The sequence below is a fragment of the Heterostelium album genome (genome assembly GCF_000004825.1).
Source record: "Heterostelium album PN500 unplaced genomic scaffold PPL_scaffold8, whole genome shotgun sequence".
Classification (NCBI taxonomy): domain Eukaryota; phylum Evosea; class Eumycetozoa; order Acytosteliales; family Acytosteliaceae; genus Heterostelium; species Heterostelium album.
Genome location: NW_008805070.1, coordinates 1,466,928 through 1,483,498, shown reverse-complemented (window position 1 = coordinate 1,483,498; position 16,571 = coordinate 1,466,928). Strand labels below are relative to the sequence as shown.

The window sequence follows — 16,571 nt, the reverse complement described above, 5'->3', positions numbered from 1 at the left end:
ATTGTTGTAGTTTTCTTATTTCTTTGGTGAATCATCAAACAAACTTAACTTCAACAAACAATTTAAATTGGAATTTTTTTTTATTTTTTTTTTGTATTTTTTTTACATTTTTTTTTTTAATTCTTTGTTACTATTGATTTATCATTTTTTTTGTAGTTTAATCAAATATAGTCACATGTCATACATTATTAATGAACTTTTCGATCAGATATGTAAAGATTGATCAGATTTGTTTGATTATTATTTTGTTTTTATTATTATTATGTTTTTAAAGAGTGTCCAAAAGACTATCTTTATCATTTATATTTTCTACTTACATAAAAAGATAATTTACAACAGAATGAATATATTAAAAGAAAAAAATGTTATTATATATAAAATTAAATATATATGTATATGTATAAAATTGGTAAATGAAAAAATAAAAGTGATTTAAAAACAAAAAAGTACTCTTTTAAATTAAAAAAAATGTGATCATCAAACTCCCCCAAAAAAAAAGAAACCAAATTAAATCAAACAAAAATAATTAAATTCTTTTTTTTTTCGCTAATTGGGTGGTGCATTCGCAAACTTAAATTCCTCGAGCTACAATTTAATCTTTTCTTCATTGAATTAATTTAGCCTAAATTTCATTGAGTTTTATATTTATCAAATACCATTTTTAGGTTTTTTTTTTATATTATAGTCAATATTGGTCAAGTCTATGAGAAATCTTTAATTAAATTAAATTACAAAAGATCTAGAATGTCATATGATAAAATAGTTTACTTTTACAGTCATTTGTTTTGACTCATCAAAAAAAAAAAAACAGTAACTATTTGTTTGTAAATTTATCAATTTTACATCAAAATTAAAAAATAAATAAAAAATCAAATTATTAATTTAAAACAATATAGTTAATAAAAAGATTGTTGGAAATAGCACTATTTATCTGTATTTAAATAAGTCTACAGACCAACTGACTAATTAACAGTTAATTTATTTTTATTTTTTAATTTTTATTTTTCAAAAAATTTTTTAAAAAATTGAAATGTGTTATTAATATGGTGCAAAAAAAAGGAGGGAAATTATTGTTATTAACTTTAATTTAAATTGCATTTGAGTGTTACACTTTTTCTTATTTATTAATCGAATCGATCTATAGATATATAAAAATAGTAAAAATATAATATTGCAAAAATAAAAGTAAAATTAGTAGTTATATATTTTTTTTTTGAGGGGATGAATAATACATCATCCAATAATAATAACAACAGTGGCAATGGAAATGGCAATGAAACTATACACGAAACAACAACAACAACAACAATATTAGGTGATTATAGTGTATCATCAAGTATATCAACATCACCTTTATCACCTGTTGTTCCAACTACTACTACAGCTACAACAACTAATCGTAACAACAATAATAACAACAGTATGAATAGTAATGACTTTGTATCAAGACCATTGGTTGTACCTGCTATTTCACCACTTTTAACACCTCAACAGCATTCTATTGGTTTGAATATGAATAGTAACAATATTGGTAATAGCAATGATATTGTTGAGGATGAAGATGAAGATGAAGATGTAGATATGACATCTACGACAACAACAACTACAACAACTTCAACATCAACAACATCAACAACAACAACAGTAGCAACAGCAATATCAAGTCCAAGTCCAACTTCAAACACAAATTCACTAGCTTATATTTATGAAACAATACCATCACCTTCTTTTATGAGTAGTAGTAGTAGCAATAGTAATAGTAATAATCAAAACAGTAGTAATAGTATCAATATTAGTAACAACAACAACAACAACAATAATAACAAAAATAACAACAACAATAATAGTAGTAGTAATAAAAATATGTATAGAAATAATTTAAATACAAATGTATCGATAGATGATAAAGAAATCAATTTTATGGTATTACAATGGCTATCTAGGTTGTCTGTACCTGACAATCTGTTTGATGATCTCTTTAACTATATGAATTCAATCGATTCACTTCCAGAGAGAACAGACTGGCTTGGAAATACTCATAAGCATAATTTCAATGAATTGGTATGATATTAAAATAGATTTATGAAATAATTTTAATATTAATCAATTCATCAATTAATAAAATAATAGAGAGATAAATATAAACATTGTAAATCAGATCATTTAAAGCAATTATGTCATTCATTGTTAACGATACAGAGAGAACAAGGTCATCTTTCACAACTACCTTTTCAAACCAATACAATTCTTGGTGATGGTTATTATTCATTGATTTCAAATAGATCAAACAACAATAACAATAGCAGCGGCATTAATAACAACAATGCCAATATATATTCATCAAATACAAGTACACCAATATCAAGAAATTTAGATTATAATCTTCAATCAACTCAATTGAATTCAAATAATGCACATCAATATAGAATCTCTGGACTTGTACCTATGATGTTACAAGATTCATCAAATGCGGCAACTTCATCAACAAGTCTAATAAATCAACAACAACAACAGCTACAACATATAAATAATAATAATAATAATAATAATGTATTTAATATTAATAATAATCAAACATCTTTACAATTACCAACAACAATAACAACATCTTTAATACAATCAAATTCAAATTCACCATTTATAAATACAACGCCAAATTTTAATAGTAATAATAATAATAATAATAGTTTAAGTATTAATGAAATTAAGAATAATATTAGAATTAAAACAACATTGGATGAGTTATCAAAACGAAGAAATGCATCAACCATACAGAAATACGCAAACTCTAAATTCAATATTGAGGAATGTCCAATAGGTGTAAAGATGATTGCATCAGAGATTGATTATCTATCACCAAAGTATTGTAGATCAATACCATACTCTATGGTTAAAGAGTATAAACAAATACTTGGAGTTCAAGGTCATCGTGCACCAACCTACTGTTTCCTTTATGATAAAACTGGAAAGATATTTATAACCGTAAGTTTATTTATTTAAAAAGTTTTTATTTTTAATTAATTGAATCAATATTAATTATTATGTTTTGTTTATATTGATCAACTTCATTAGGGATCGGATGATCATCTTGTAAAGATATGGTCATCTTATACAGGTAGATTATTATCAACATTTAGAGGACATGGAGGTGATATCACAGATATGTCTATAAATTTCGATAATTCAATGTTGACATCGGCGGCCAATGACAATATAATTCGTGTTTGGAATATTAATAATGCTGCACCGATCGCTGTACTATTTGGACATGAAATGAATATAAAGAATTCAATTACATCGATTTCTTTTTGTCCTTCACCAGATCGTAATATTATACTTAGTTCTGATTCTTTCGGTGTTTGTAGATTATGGGATATAGATCAATTAGATAAAGTAAGATCATCATCATTTATTAATAATTCAATATTTATTAATTAAATTTCCATTTTATCATTATTATTTTTAGTCTGTTGTATTACAAGAAGCATCACATTCATCAGTATGTTGTGCAATGTTTAGTAAAGGTGGAAATTTAATTGCGGTTGGAAGTGGAAATCAATTGAAAATTTGGTCACTTGAATGTTATCCTCCAGTTTTAGTGAACACTCTTGAAGGACATACTTCTGCCATTAGATTGATGCAATATGGTAATAAGAGTGATGCTATTATCTCTGGGTAAGTAATTAGTTGTATTTATATTCATTATTATTATTAATATTGTTGTTTGTTTATAGTTCTGAAGATGGTGTTATAAATATTTGGAGAAATACATACGGTCATAATTGGGAGAAACTATCGTTCAATGCAAGAGGTAATCAGTTGAATAAGAGACTGAAAGCAAAGTTGAGAACTGTTATATGGTCGTTGGATGACCGGTATATTATATCGGCGGATCATGTCATTCGTGTTTGGAATGCAAAGGATGCGACGTTGCATTGCGAGTTGACCGAACATCTGTCCGATGTCTTTGTGATGGAACCGCATCCTTTCGATAGTCGGTTGATGATGAGCGCTGGCTACGACTCACAGGTGATCCTCTGGGATATCGAGAAGGGTGTCATGCTAAACAAATTCTTGTTGGAAGCCGGTGTCAATCAGATTCAGATTTCCGACGGTTGTTTCTCACCCGACGGTATGCAATTTGGTGTCACCACTACCTTTGGAAAGTGGTATCTGTTTGAGCTGGGTGGCGAGTCGGCACTTACCTCTGGAAGAATAGAGAATACTCCGTGCGAACAGTTCTTCCACACCGATTACCAGCCTGTCGTTCGTGATATTCATGGCAATGTGTTGGACGAGCTCACTCAGACACCGCCACACATGATGCCACAGCCAACCTTGATCAACTATCAAGGTGCTGCCTACAGTTACCAACCTATTATTCCACCTCGAGGAATGCCACCCTATTCAGAGTCACCTCAGTACTCTAGTGACATACAGCGATTCCGGTACTTTGACAAATATGAGCGGTCGATTCAGGCACGTCCAAAACCAGTCGATCGCAATGCACTCGCCGCAGCTACGCCAGCAATGGTTCCAATGGTGATTGACCCACCTCCGGCAAAGAAAGCAGCTGCTAGCAGCACAGCTAGAAGTGGTGGAGCTAATAGCAATAGTGCTGCCGGTGGAAACACCAGTAATAGGAGAAACAGCCAAGATTCAGTGGATGTTGATGATACCGATGACTTTGATTTCCCACTGCCAAGCGATAGTTCCGATGAGAGTTTTATTGCTCCATCTTCAGAGGATGAGGAAGAAGGAGAAGGAGAAGAAGAAGAAGAGGAATATGGAGCTGGCAGTAGTGTATTCGATGGGAATGGAGGTGACCAGTCCGATCAGAGTATGGAGAGTGATAAGGATGATGACGACGACGAGGACTATGATGAAGCAGAGAATGGCTCGGACGAAGAGGACAATCTCATTCAAACGAGAAGTCAATCAAAGAAGGTGTTGGAGCGAAAGAAACAAAGAATACTACGTAGTAATAAGGTGCTTACTAGGAGTAGAGCTACCTCCAAGGAATTGGATGAAATCATGGAGACTCTAGGATTACCGGATGATATTGAATCGGAAGACGATGATAATGACGATCCAACTATTACCTACGATGAGAATGGTAACTCTACAATGGTTACCAATAGACGTGCTAATCATCCGACCAACAACATTGCATCCAACAAAATCGATTTTAGAGGTCAGTTGAATGGTAATGATTACGAGGAAGATGAATATCTATCGGATGATGAAAACGATGAGTCCGATGACGATGATCAAGATTATCAACAGTCAGATGATGAGGATCAGGAAATGACATCAGATAAAGACGACAACAATAATAATAGTAATAGTATGGAGAAACCTGTAAAGAGAAAGAGAAAGCCAAAGTTTGCACTTAGTAAGAAACATCATTTGACTCATTCCACTGGCAGCAACAGAGGTACCACTAAAAAGAAGACCAATAGTAAAGCTAATGTTACTGCCGCCAAGAAAGAATCGATATGTCCGAAATGGTTGCGAGTTGAATCAGTCAACCCATTGGAACCATCGTATTCACCACAAATCGGTGACAGCGTTATCTATTTCCATCAAGGTCATAAGAAATACATTGAAACATTCCCAGATGAAACTGAACAAGTTGAACAATCTCAACTTTCTACCGCTGAGGAATGTAATATTATAAGTAAGTATCGAAAGTGTTAATATGTTCGAAAAGTAATTAGTATTAATTAAAAACAAAAAATAATATAGATATTAAATATATTATTGCATCACCAAAGTCTGTAAATCCAGGATTACATCAAGCAGAGATTACTCTTTCAGTGTTGAGTACTGGACATACGATAAGTGTCCTCTATCATGTAAGTGATATTCCAGATTACCTGGTGTTGGCATCGAGAGTTAGGAAATCACTAGAGAGTCATTGGGCAAGTGATGATCAATTCAAGATGTTCTATATCGATGAGAATCAATGGTTCACAGGTGTAATCACAGAGGTATCGCCATCTGATCCAACCTATCCTGACAGTCTGTGGGAGCGTATCGTAGTTCGATGGGATCAAGACGGTGGTGAAGGTCGTGTCAGTCCATGGGAGATTGAACTCGTCCACGAAAAGACATCTTCCACCCCCGACAACAACGACAACAACAACAACACACAAGACGATCCATACCAAACATTAATCTACAAACTATTACATTCAACAGAGAATAACAACAAAGATAAAAGTGAAATCATTGATAGTGAAGGTAAGTAATATAGTTCATAGTTTTTCAAATATAATTTGGATATTAACATATAATGGTGGTGTTTAGTTAAAACAATATTGTTGGAGAAATTAGGTGAAATTGTTGATGAGGATATTTGTGAATTGTATAGAGAACCAGTTGATTTGGAGTTGTATCAGCTATATATACATTATGTTGCTCATCCAATGGATTATGGAACACTGCTATCTAGGTTGGAGAATAATTATTATCGTCGTGTGGAGGCAGTTCGATTCGATGCCGAGTTGGTCATGAGGAATGCATTCACCTATAACCAACCGAATACTACTATTGCCAGGAATAGTAAGACAATCTATCAGAGTGTTTTGGCGGTGCTAAAAGACTATATGGATAAGGATTATCTCAGTAATCTGAATGATGATTCATTACTCAATCAATCGCAACCCGACGATTCTAAAGAGAATTCACAATTGGTGACCAATAGCAATGGTATTAGTGGTAGTAGTGTTGAGAAGAAAGATGAAAGAGATGGAGGAAAGATGCTTGCAGAGGTAGATACCAGCGATGACATTGACTTGGATGACGAGTTATTAAATTTAACTTCAACAACAACAACTACAACAACAACAACTACATCAAACAATAACAATAGTAATGTTATTGTTCCTGGAACACCAAGAAGAACAAGATCCACTGTAAATAATAATAATAATAATTTAATGCCAAGTACACCAACAAGAAGAACTAGATCACTTATGTTACAGCAGCAACAACAACAGCAACAACATCAACAACCTAAATCTAAACCACGTGTATTAACAAGACTGAGGTTAAGACAACAACAATATGAAGATGAAGTCGGTGAAGATGAAGAAGAAGAGGAAGAAGAGGCAGCAGAGGAGGAAGAGAATTTCGGAGAAGAATCACAAGACGATGATAACGACAGTTTCCAAAAAACAAATAACAATCTTTTTAGTGATTTCGAAGAGGATGACGACGACTTGCTATCCAAGAAGAGAAAGAATATTATTGAAGAAGTATCACCAATTCAGAAAAGACAAAGGGTATCAAATAGAAACCTAATGTCTGATTCCGAGGTTGAAGAAGAAGAAGATATTTGAAAATAAATAATAGTATACTTTTTACAACAATGTAAATAATTTAATTTTATTATTATTATTATTCTGATTGATTGTAATCAATCATTGTATAATAAATCTATCTATTTATCTTTTTATTTTATTAAGAACTTATCATTTAAAGGTAATAATAAACGAATGGCATCTGCACCCATAGTATAATATCTGTATAGTCTCTTCAGTCTAATGAATCCGAGATTCTCATATAACGATATAGCTTGGAAGTTTGTAATGATGGTTTCCAAAACAACTTCATCACATTGTAATTCTATCAATTTTTCGATTGTAATCTTAATTAAAGATGATCCTATTTAGATAATAATAATAGTAGTGTAAGTATTAGAATTTATAGTTAGATTGTTATTAGTTGTTTTGAATGATTGTTTGATAACATACCAATACCCATTCTTCTATAGGTTCTATCTACAACGACCATACCGATATAACCTCTCTCTAGTAGTTTATGTTGTGATTTCTTTGATATGATGACACCTACCAATCGCTTTTCCTCTGGATTGGTCACGTCGTGTGTTAGAAAGCAGAGATGTGGCCAATTGTTCAAGAAGAATCGATAGGTGAATATAGAATAAGGTTCAGAGAGTTCGTTTTCTATCAATCGAATGATACTCTCTATATCCTCCTCACCTCTATATACACTGTATTGAAGTTTACATTCTACTTGAACATCGCTATCATCTTTCTTAATAGTAAGACATTCTAGATTGTTTAGTAATCTCTTACTGATTCCCTGATAGTCATTGCTGCTATTATTATTATTATTATTGTTTTCATTTTCTTTTATTTTTGCTTGATTACTATCATTACTACTACTACTTGCAGCACTATCTATATTTATATTACTACTATCAGATTCTAACTTTATATTACTACTACTACTAGTATCATTGTTATTATTATTTTCTTTTAAATCAGACATTTTCTATATTAAAAAAAAAAAAATTAAATCTATTTTCTTTGTCTGAAAGATCACAGAGGCTGTTGTGCCTTTTAAAAAAATTTGGTTCATTCAGTTCTCTTTTTTATTTGATTAAATATTTAATCATTATTGCTTTAATAAAAATTAGATAAAAAGAATCTCAAGATTTTATCGTGCTTTAAGAATATTAAAGAGTTAAGATTTGTATTCCTATGACATAAAGCGAAATCAGAGAGATAATGTTATTTTATACAATTTCGATCAAAATCTTAATGATTTTGTTGTTCAAAAAAATCATTATGTCTTAAAAAACAGATGATCCCCAATAAAACAAAAATTGAATTAATAATTATCCTCACACTATTATGATGTTGTAACTCCAACCATGGAAAAATTTTTGGATGATCACCAAAAATATATTGAAAGAATGGATACATGGTTAAATTCAAAAAACATAGCTCTCAATCAATTGATTGAAATTGATTATTTTAAAATTGATTGGTTATTTATTAAAGATTTAATGAAGTATGGAAAGCAATACCACATAAGATATATATCTTATAGTGAAAATAGAAAATAAAATGATGATTGCTGTGTCGTCTTATTGTAATAGTCGGGGTTGTTGGAGAAGAGATACTATCTATTGTGTTTATCGTTGCAGGTAGTGTGCCGACTGGATTACCTTTGAAAAATTTAGATGTGACTCTCATTTTTCTTACCGAGGCAGGGATCGATTCCAGCGGACTCTCAATCTTTTGATGATTAGTTAAAACAAGCTCCTCGACACCATCTGGTACTATTCCTGGCTTTAGCTGAATATAACTATCGATTATTAACTCTTTAACTCCTTTTGGTACTCTTGGCGATTTGCCGCCCTCTATATCTCGGATACTAATAAAGAGAGTCTCTACAGAAAAATCTGGTATTTCGCAAAATGTAGATAGCTCACATTTTAAGTCTCTAGGTGGTAGAATTCTTTTGATACTCTTTGGAAGCTGACCAATCGTTAGACCTTCACTCCAACTGACATTTAGTAGGTCAAGTTCTTCAAGTTGGTGTAAGGTGGAGAAAACATCTGGCTCACACTTGAATCTATCATCATAGGAATAGAACTTTAGTTTTTTGATACCACTTGGAAAGATTGACTTTGTTATAGTTATTGGTACTGATAGGTTGATTGTCAGGTCGGTAACCGACTCTGGAATGAACCAATCCGACTGATTTGTATCATTAACGTGTAACTCTAGCTTCTTGATCGATATATTCGATAGGTTGTTTGATGACTTTAAATCTCTCCATATCTTACATTGTAAAGAAAGAGATTGTAATGTCGATGGAAGTGGAGCGGTATTGGCCTCGATATTCTGACCAAGTCGGAGTTCTTCGAGTGTGGGTGGCAATCCTTTGAGATCGATCTTACATAGAGATGGTTGTGTAGTATTCTCTAAGGCTAACGATCTCAGAGTAGACGGTAGTAAAGAAGTAACTAGTGGATGATCCAACGATTCAATCGATAGATTGATCAGTCCAACGGGCAAATGATTCACTATAAAACATTTGTTACTTTTTATATGTTTTATGTTGGCGGGAAGTCTATTGAATTCAAATTTGAGTACATCGCCAATGTGAAGTGTATTGACATTGGAGTTGGCCAGCGCATTTAGAAATTCATTAGTTAATGCTCTCTTGTTTTTACCATGAAATGTTATTCTACAGATAGAAGTTACTATATCAATATTGTCTAAATGCTTTTTATTGCCATCTTCTATAATATTATATAATTTATTAGTTTTACTACTAAAGATTATTCTATTAAATGAGTAATGTGGTAATTACCGTAGTCTTGAAGATAATGATATTCCTTTTCTATAGAAGGTGGGATTGATGGTGATCCAAATGTTATCATTAGAGTACAATTTACTCTTGGCTGTTGTAATGCCAGCCTCATATCGTTGACATATGTATTTAATTTGAAATTACTAAGTAAACGATCATTGTGAATCGGTTGATCAGGTATATCGTCACTATTTAATCTAAAGTATTTATCTTTCTCATTAAACAATCTCTTACAAGTAAGAGTTAGACATATTCGATCAATGTTTTCTTCTAATACATCTATTATTTTTGATAACAAAATATGTGGTAAATTAATAAACACATTGTTTTGAATATTGTGATTCATATTATTATTGCTATTATTAAACCTGATCATTGTCATCTTTTTTTTCATAACTTAGGTTCCCCATTTTTTTTTTGGCTTGAAAATAAATAGAGGAGTAACGTTTAAATTGGGACAATAAGAGTATTTTTTGATTTGTCATCGTTTTAATCTGCGTCATCATCTTTTCATATTTCTTTTTATTTTCACCAAAAATTTCTCAAAAATGAATAATTCCTTTTTATTTAATATTTTATTTTTTTTATTTTTTTATTTGAGTTTGTCAAATTCGATTGAATATTTTGGATCAGATAGACTAGAAATTGACAATCTTTATCAAATTAATAAACATTCTATTGATCATCCACTTATAGTAGCAATAGATTTTGGCAATTCAAATTGTGGAATTTCATATTTAACAACACACAAGCAATCAATAATCATACCCGATATTGATGGAAATCTATCATTACCATCCTATGTTAGTTTTATTAATAATACAATTCTTGTTGGTGAAGAAGCAAAGAATCTTGTATTTTCCAATGGAAACAATACAATATTTAATTTAAAACATTTGATTGGTAAAAAGTATGATATATATACAATTTAATTTAAATTTATTATTAATTTTATTTATTTTTATAGATTTTCAAAGATTGAAGATATTGATAAGTTACCATTCAAGATAATATCAGATAATTTGGACAATCCAAAAATTTCAGTTACAGTAAATGGTACAGAGAAACTTTATTCACCAGAAGAAATTCTTTCATTTATTTTCAATAAGCTGAAGAGAAATTCTGAAACATATTTAGGTGTACCAGTTACAAAAACAATAATTATATGTCCATCTTATTTCGATAGTTTTCAACGAGAAGCCCTTAAAGATGCAGCAACAAAAGCAGGATTCGAAAGTGTGTTTAGAATATTCGATGAAACTAAAGCTATAGAATTAGAGTTTAATAGACGTCTAGAATTCGATTCTTCGATCGATAGATATCATTTGGTTTTAAAAATGGGTGGAGATTCTTTTGAAGCTTCTTTAGTTAGTGTAGATAGAACATATTATGAGAACTTCAAAGAGTATCCTATTGAAATACTTGAAGCTGAATCTATTCGAATTGGAGGAGATGATTTCACTGAAAGTATTGTTAAATATCTTTTGGATGTTTTCAAATCAAAAAGTGGTCTTGATGCGAGTTTTGATATGTTGACAATGGAAAAGTTGAAATCTGCATCGGAAAAAGCAAAAATCGAACTTTCATTCTCAAATTCAACAATCATTCAATTCAATGATTTCTTTGGTGGATTCAATCTCAATGAAACACTGAGTCGTTCGAAATTCGAAGATCTAAACAATCATCTCTACCCAAAGTTCATTCAATTAATATCCAAGTTGATGAATGATTCTTTTTTGAAAACACAAGAGATTCATTCAGTTTTGATGACAGGTGGTTCGACTACGATGCCAAAGATAAGATCAATTGTAAAAGAATATTTCAATGGTAGAGAATCATTGAATCATCCAAGACCAAGTAGCGTCATTTCTATTGGAGCTTCTCTATTAACTTCTATTTTGACATCTGGTTTTAATGATTATCCATTTTGCGAACTTTATTATGAATTTCCTAAACAGCCAATTGGTGTTGAAATCAAAGGTGGTTTGATGTCGACTGTCATTGGTAAATATTCTTTTATTCCGAGTCGGAGAATAAAACAATTCTCAACTACTGTAGATTATCAAGAAAAGATAGAGATAAAAATATTACAAGGAGATAGTCAACTTTCACAAAACAATACTGAAATTGGAACAATAGAATTGTCTGGTATTTCACCTGCTCCACGAGGTGTTCCAATTCAAGTAGTATTTGAATTATGCGCCAACTTGGATTTGGAAGTTAAAATTACAGATCTTTCAAATGGAATTACCAACTCGACAGTTATTCCAATCGAGAATGACTATGGCCAATTTGATTTTCAAGATCATTATGAATTTGAAGATGAACAAGTCGAGAGAATCAAACTTTTCAATTCACTAAAGGACTATATCAATAGTGTCAAGTGTATGTTGGAAATCAATCAAGATAATTATTTTTCAGAGGTGAAAGAAAATATTTTCAAAATCATATCATCAATGCCAGATAATGTAACATTATTCCAAAGCTCAATTAATGAAATTCATTCAATTCTTGACCCAATTATCTCTTCCATTTACTCTAAAATCGATTTTGAAATGACTCGAAATAATTCAGTAGATATAATGTCTGTAAAAATTTTACACCAACCAACTTTCAACTTTGTAAATCAATCATTGGTAACCAGTATTGATGAAATGGATACAAAAGTTAAGATCAATAAATATCGACAACCAACAAATGTAGATTTCGTTCAATTTCCACAGATTGAAATTATTGATGAATACAATCATCGTTTCCCATATATTTATTTATATAATGAAGAGATTCAATTATCAGATAAAATAGATTACATCCCATTTTCACTTGGTATTGGAACAGAACGAGGAGATTTTATTCAAGTTATTCCAAAAGATCTCAAACTTCCTATTCAGAGAAGTGAAATAATAACCATAACTTCAGATTATGAAAGTGTTATTTCAATCCCAATCTATGAAGGAGATCCAGAATTACATTCAGATTCCAACAATCATTTGGGAACGTTGTATTTGGGAGGAATATATCCAGCTCCAAAAGGAATTTCTAAAATCCAAGTAATATTCGATATCAATATTAATGGAAGTTTCACAATCTTTGCAATTGATCTTGGAAGTCGAATTTCAGCATCTCTTGATATTCTTGAATACAAAGAGCATTTAAATAATGGTTATATCAATGTTGCTTCACAATTCTTTGAGAGAGTCAAAATTGGAAAGAATCTTAGAGAACATTTAAATTATTTATTAGAATTGGTCAATCCTAATCAACAAAGTGATAAACTCTTTGACATATTGGCCGAAATTGAATGGTTAGACGATAATTTGTTTTCGGAAACATTTGAATTAATTAAACAAAAAATAACGAGATTCAATCAAAAATTAGAAAATCTACACTATAAAATAAAAGGTAGTAATTAATAAATATAGTTAATTTTTATACCATTCTTTTTAAAAAAATGATTCTTTTGAACGAGGTGCAACTATTAGGCTCCTCACTTTTATCAGGTGTCATGTATTCGAACGCTTCAGGTTTCATCTCTTCTTTGATTTTAAAAGTATTAGGTTTTACTGTTAGTTTTTGATGTGCTGTTAATACTAGATACTAGATTGATCGTTATACATGAAAGTACTAGAGGCCGAACCAATAGACAACCTTCATTCTTTTGCACTTTCTATAACATTTATGTTGATGTTTGTTCTTCTAACAACTTATTCTTCTTTTACAATATTATGAGTTGACTGAATCATTTAAAATTGATCCTTAATTTATTATTTATTTTACTAAAAGGATTATCTAAATTAAATAAATAGGTTTCTGCTTGTTAATGAATATTAAAAAAATTCGATTCCCCCCACCCACAGTCCAAATTGTTTTTTTTTTCATTGTTGATTATTCGTTTTCTATTTCCATGTGTATTAATTATAAATTTATCACAACTAAATAAACATAATAATCACCCACAACACTTTGTGAAACACTCCTTATTTATTTGAATTTTAATTTATTTTTTAGTTGTATATTCTCATTGTGTAATACTATACTACTACTATCACCACCACCACCACTTCTCAACACTATTGACACCTTCAATTATTATTATTATTATTATTGTTGTTGTTGTATTATAATTATTTATTTTATTTTATTTTTGATGTATTATATTTAATATTTCAAGTTCATTGATTTTACATCAACTATCTTAATATTGGTTGATTTTAATATTTTTTTTTAATATATATATCTCTATAGTTTAATATTTTAATATTTATTTGTTAATATAATATATTTGTATGATAGATGGAACCTTTTATAACATTCGATGATATTAGACTTCAGTTCAATAAGAATCATAATCAGTTTAGACCGAATAATATAGTGTATGAAGATGATGACAATACTTTACACAACTTTGATCCTATCGAGCATCTTAGAATAGAAGATCAAGATGAAGATAATGATAATGAAGAATATAGTAATGAAAGAGAGGAAGAAGAGTTAGAGGAAGAAGAACAAGAAGAAGATAGCAACACTTCATCCTCATCAACAAACAACCCTTTAGTTAGATCATCTACATTATTAGAGCATGATCATATAGACAATAATAATGATGATAATATGGAGAATATACACAGCACAACAAGTACATATAGAAATAGTTTAAGTAGGAGAAGTAAAAGTTTAAATTTAGATGATTTAGATTTAGAAGATCATGATGTATATAGTAATAATAATAATAATGAGAATAAAGATGTACAAAATAATAATAATAATAGTGTTAATGTAGATAATAGTGATGATAATGAAAGTGATAGTAATAGTACATCTACTACTACAACCTCTACTTCTACAACAACTAATACTTCACCAATAACCAATTTAATAAGAGATACAACTGATAACGACGAAGAGGAGATGAGAACAATGGACGAGAAAGTAGATGAATTTGTATCGTTGATCATTCACGAACCGCACACCGGTCTAATTATCTATGATAACTATGGATTCCTAGTGGAACAAGACATGGTTCAGATTCATTTGATCTACAAAGACAAGTTTGTGCGACAAGAGAAGCAACGCAAACAGCAATGGTTGGATTTCATCGAGGCTAATCCCGGTGCTTTTCATCTGTTGTCGCTGTCACAATCACCAATGGCATCGGCAACTACCACCTATCGTCGTTCCGAACCACCCAAACCACTCAAGGATATGATTCGTCGTGGTGTGCCCACTGACTTTAGATCTTCGGTATGGCTACGCTGCAGCGGTGCCTATCTCCGACTGGCTGCCAACCCAGACGAATACTATAACATCCTCAAAGTCTACCACGGAAAGCAGTCGGTTGCCACCAAACAGATTGCAATGGACATTGACCGTACTTTCCCAGACCACAAATACCTAAACACACAAGAACACATGGAAACACTATCAAGAGTATTGACTGCCTATTCTTGGAGAAATCGTAATTATTATAATAATCCAAAATACAACAAAACAACAACAACAACAAATATTAATATTATTATTATTATTATATATACAGCTAAAGTAGGATATTGTCAATGTATGAATTTTATTGTTGGATATTTATTATTACATATGAGTGAACATGAAGCATATTGGGTATGTTAACTTTGTTAATTTAATCTAAACTCTCGATTTTTAAAGATGTGGAACTATTGACTAAATGTATGAAATTACTTTTTTTTAGACTTTGGTATCTATTATTGAAGATATATTACCAAGTGAATATTTTACTTCTACTATGATCGATCTGTCTGTGGATGTTAGATTTGTTTTTGACGAGATTTTACAAAAGAAACTACCAAAGCTTCATAAGCATTTTACCACTCTCAATCTATCGTTGCCTTTGATCATGACACAGTGGTTCCTATGTATAATGGCCACTGCAACACCCACTGAAACCACCTTTAGAATATGGGACGTGTTTTTCGCTGAGGGTTCAAAGGTTCTCTTTAGATTTGCCGTCGCACTCTTTAAGATGAATGAAGAGAAACTACTAACTTGTAAAGACTACAATACATTATATAATTTAATAAGAGTATGTATAATCCATATCGATCAAAAACCAAAAACTAAACAAATTATTATTATCTCTATTTAAAATATAGAAAATACCATCAATGATGTATGATGCTGATGCTTTGATAGAGTATGCATTTAATAAGATTGGATCGTTGTCTATGAAATTGATCGATCAAAAAAGAAAGGAGAGTAAAGTGATTGTTTTTAATGAATATATAGAGTTCCAAATGATGAGAAATGGAATAAGGAAAGATCAAAATAATAGTAATAAGAACAACAACAACAACAGCAACCAACACAGCCCTAAAAAATCTCCTACACTTTTATCAAAGAAAAAAACAACAACTCACAAAGAAGCATGAAAAAAAACAAATATTAATCATTGCTCTTCATTT

At 30.8% G+C, this 16,571-nt stretch overlaps 3 protein-coding genes across 3 annotated transcripts; 2 read left to right on the top strand and 1 right to left on the bottom strand.

Moving 5' to 3' along the window:
• Nucleotides 1-390: 390 nt before the first annotated feature.
• Nucleotides 391-7,346, top strand: PPL_08213 (bromodomain-containing protein; the record flags this gene model as incomplete). The annotated part of the gene is made up of 9 exons (XM_020579037.1): nucleotides 391-409; nucleotides 686-762; nucleotides 1,219-2,061; nucleotides 2,131-2,982; nucleotides 3,073-3,393; nucleotides 3,467-3,675; nucleotides 3,735-5,680; nucleotides 5,749-6,246; nucleotides 6,340-7,346. The coding sequence occupies 9 exons, from the start codon at nucleotides 391-393 to the stop codon at nucleotides 7,344-7,346; spliced, it is 5,772 nt and encodes a 1,923-aa protein (XP_020430876.1).
• Nucleotides 7,347-7,459: 113 nt separating this feature from the next.
• Nucleotides 7,460-10,519, bottom strand: PPL_08212 (GNAT family N-acetyltransferase; the record flags this gene model as incomplete). Its single annotated transcript, XM_020579036.1, has 4 exons — nucleotides 7,460-7,671; nucleotides 7,761-8,304; nucleotides 9,021-10,066; nucleotides 10,138-10,519. The coding sequence occupies 4 exons, from the start codon at nucleotides 10,517-10,519 to the stop codon at nucleotides 7,460-7,462; spliced, it is 2,184 nt and encodes a 727-aa protein (XP_020430875.1).
• Nucleotides 10,520-10,685: 166 nt separating this feature from the next.
• PPL_08211 (uncharacterized protein) lies at nucleotides 10,686-16,538 on the top strand (the record flags this gene model as incomplete). Its single annotated transcript, XM_020579035.1, has 7 exons — nucleotides 10,686-11,047; nucleotides 11,105-13,542; nucleotides 13,732-13,823; nucleotides 14,431-15,592; nucleotides 15,674-15,753; nucleotides 15,842-16,192; nucleotides 16,263-16,538. 7 exons carry the CDS (start codon nucleotides 10,686-10,688, stop codon nucleotides 16,536-16,538), a joined length of 4,761 nt encoding a protein of 1,586 aa, XP_020430874.1.
• Nucleotides 16,539-16,571: the final 33 nt, after the last annotated feature.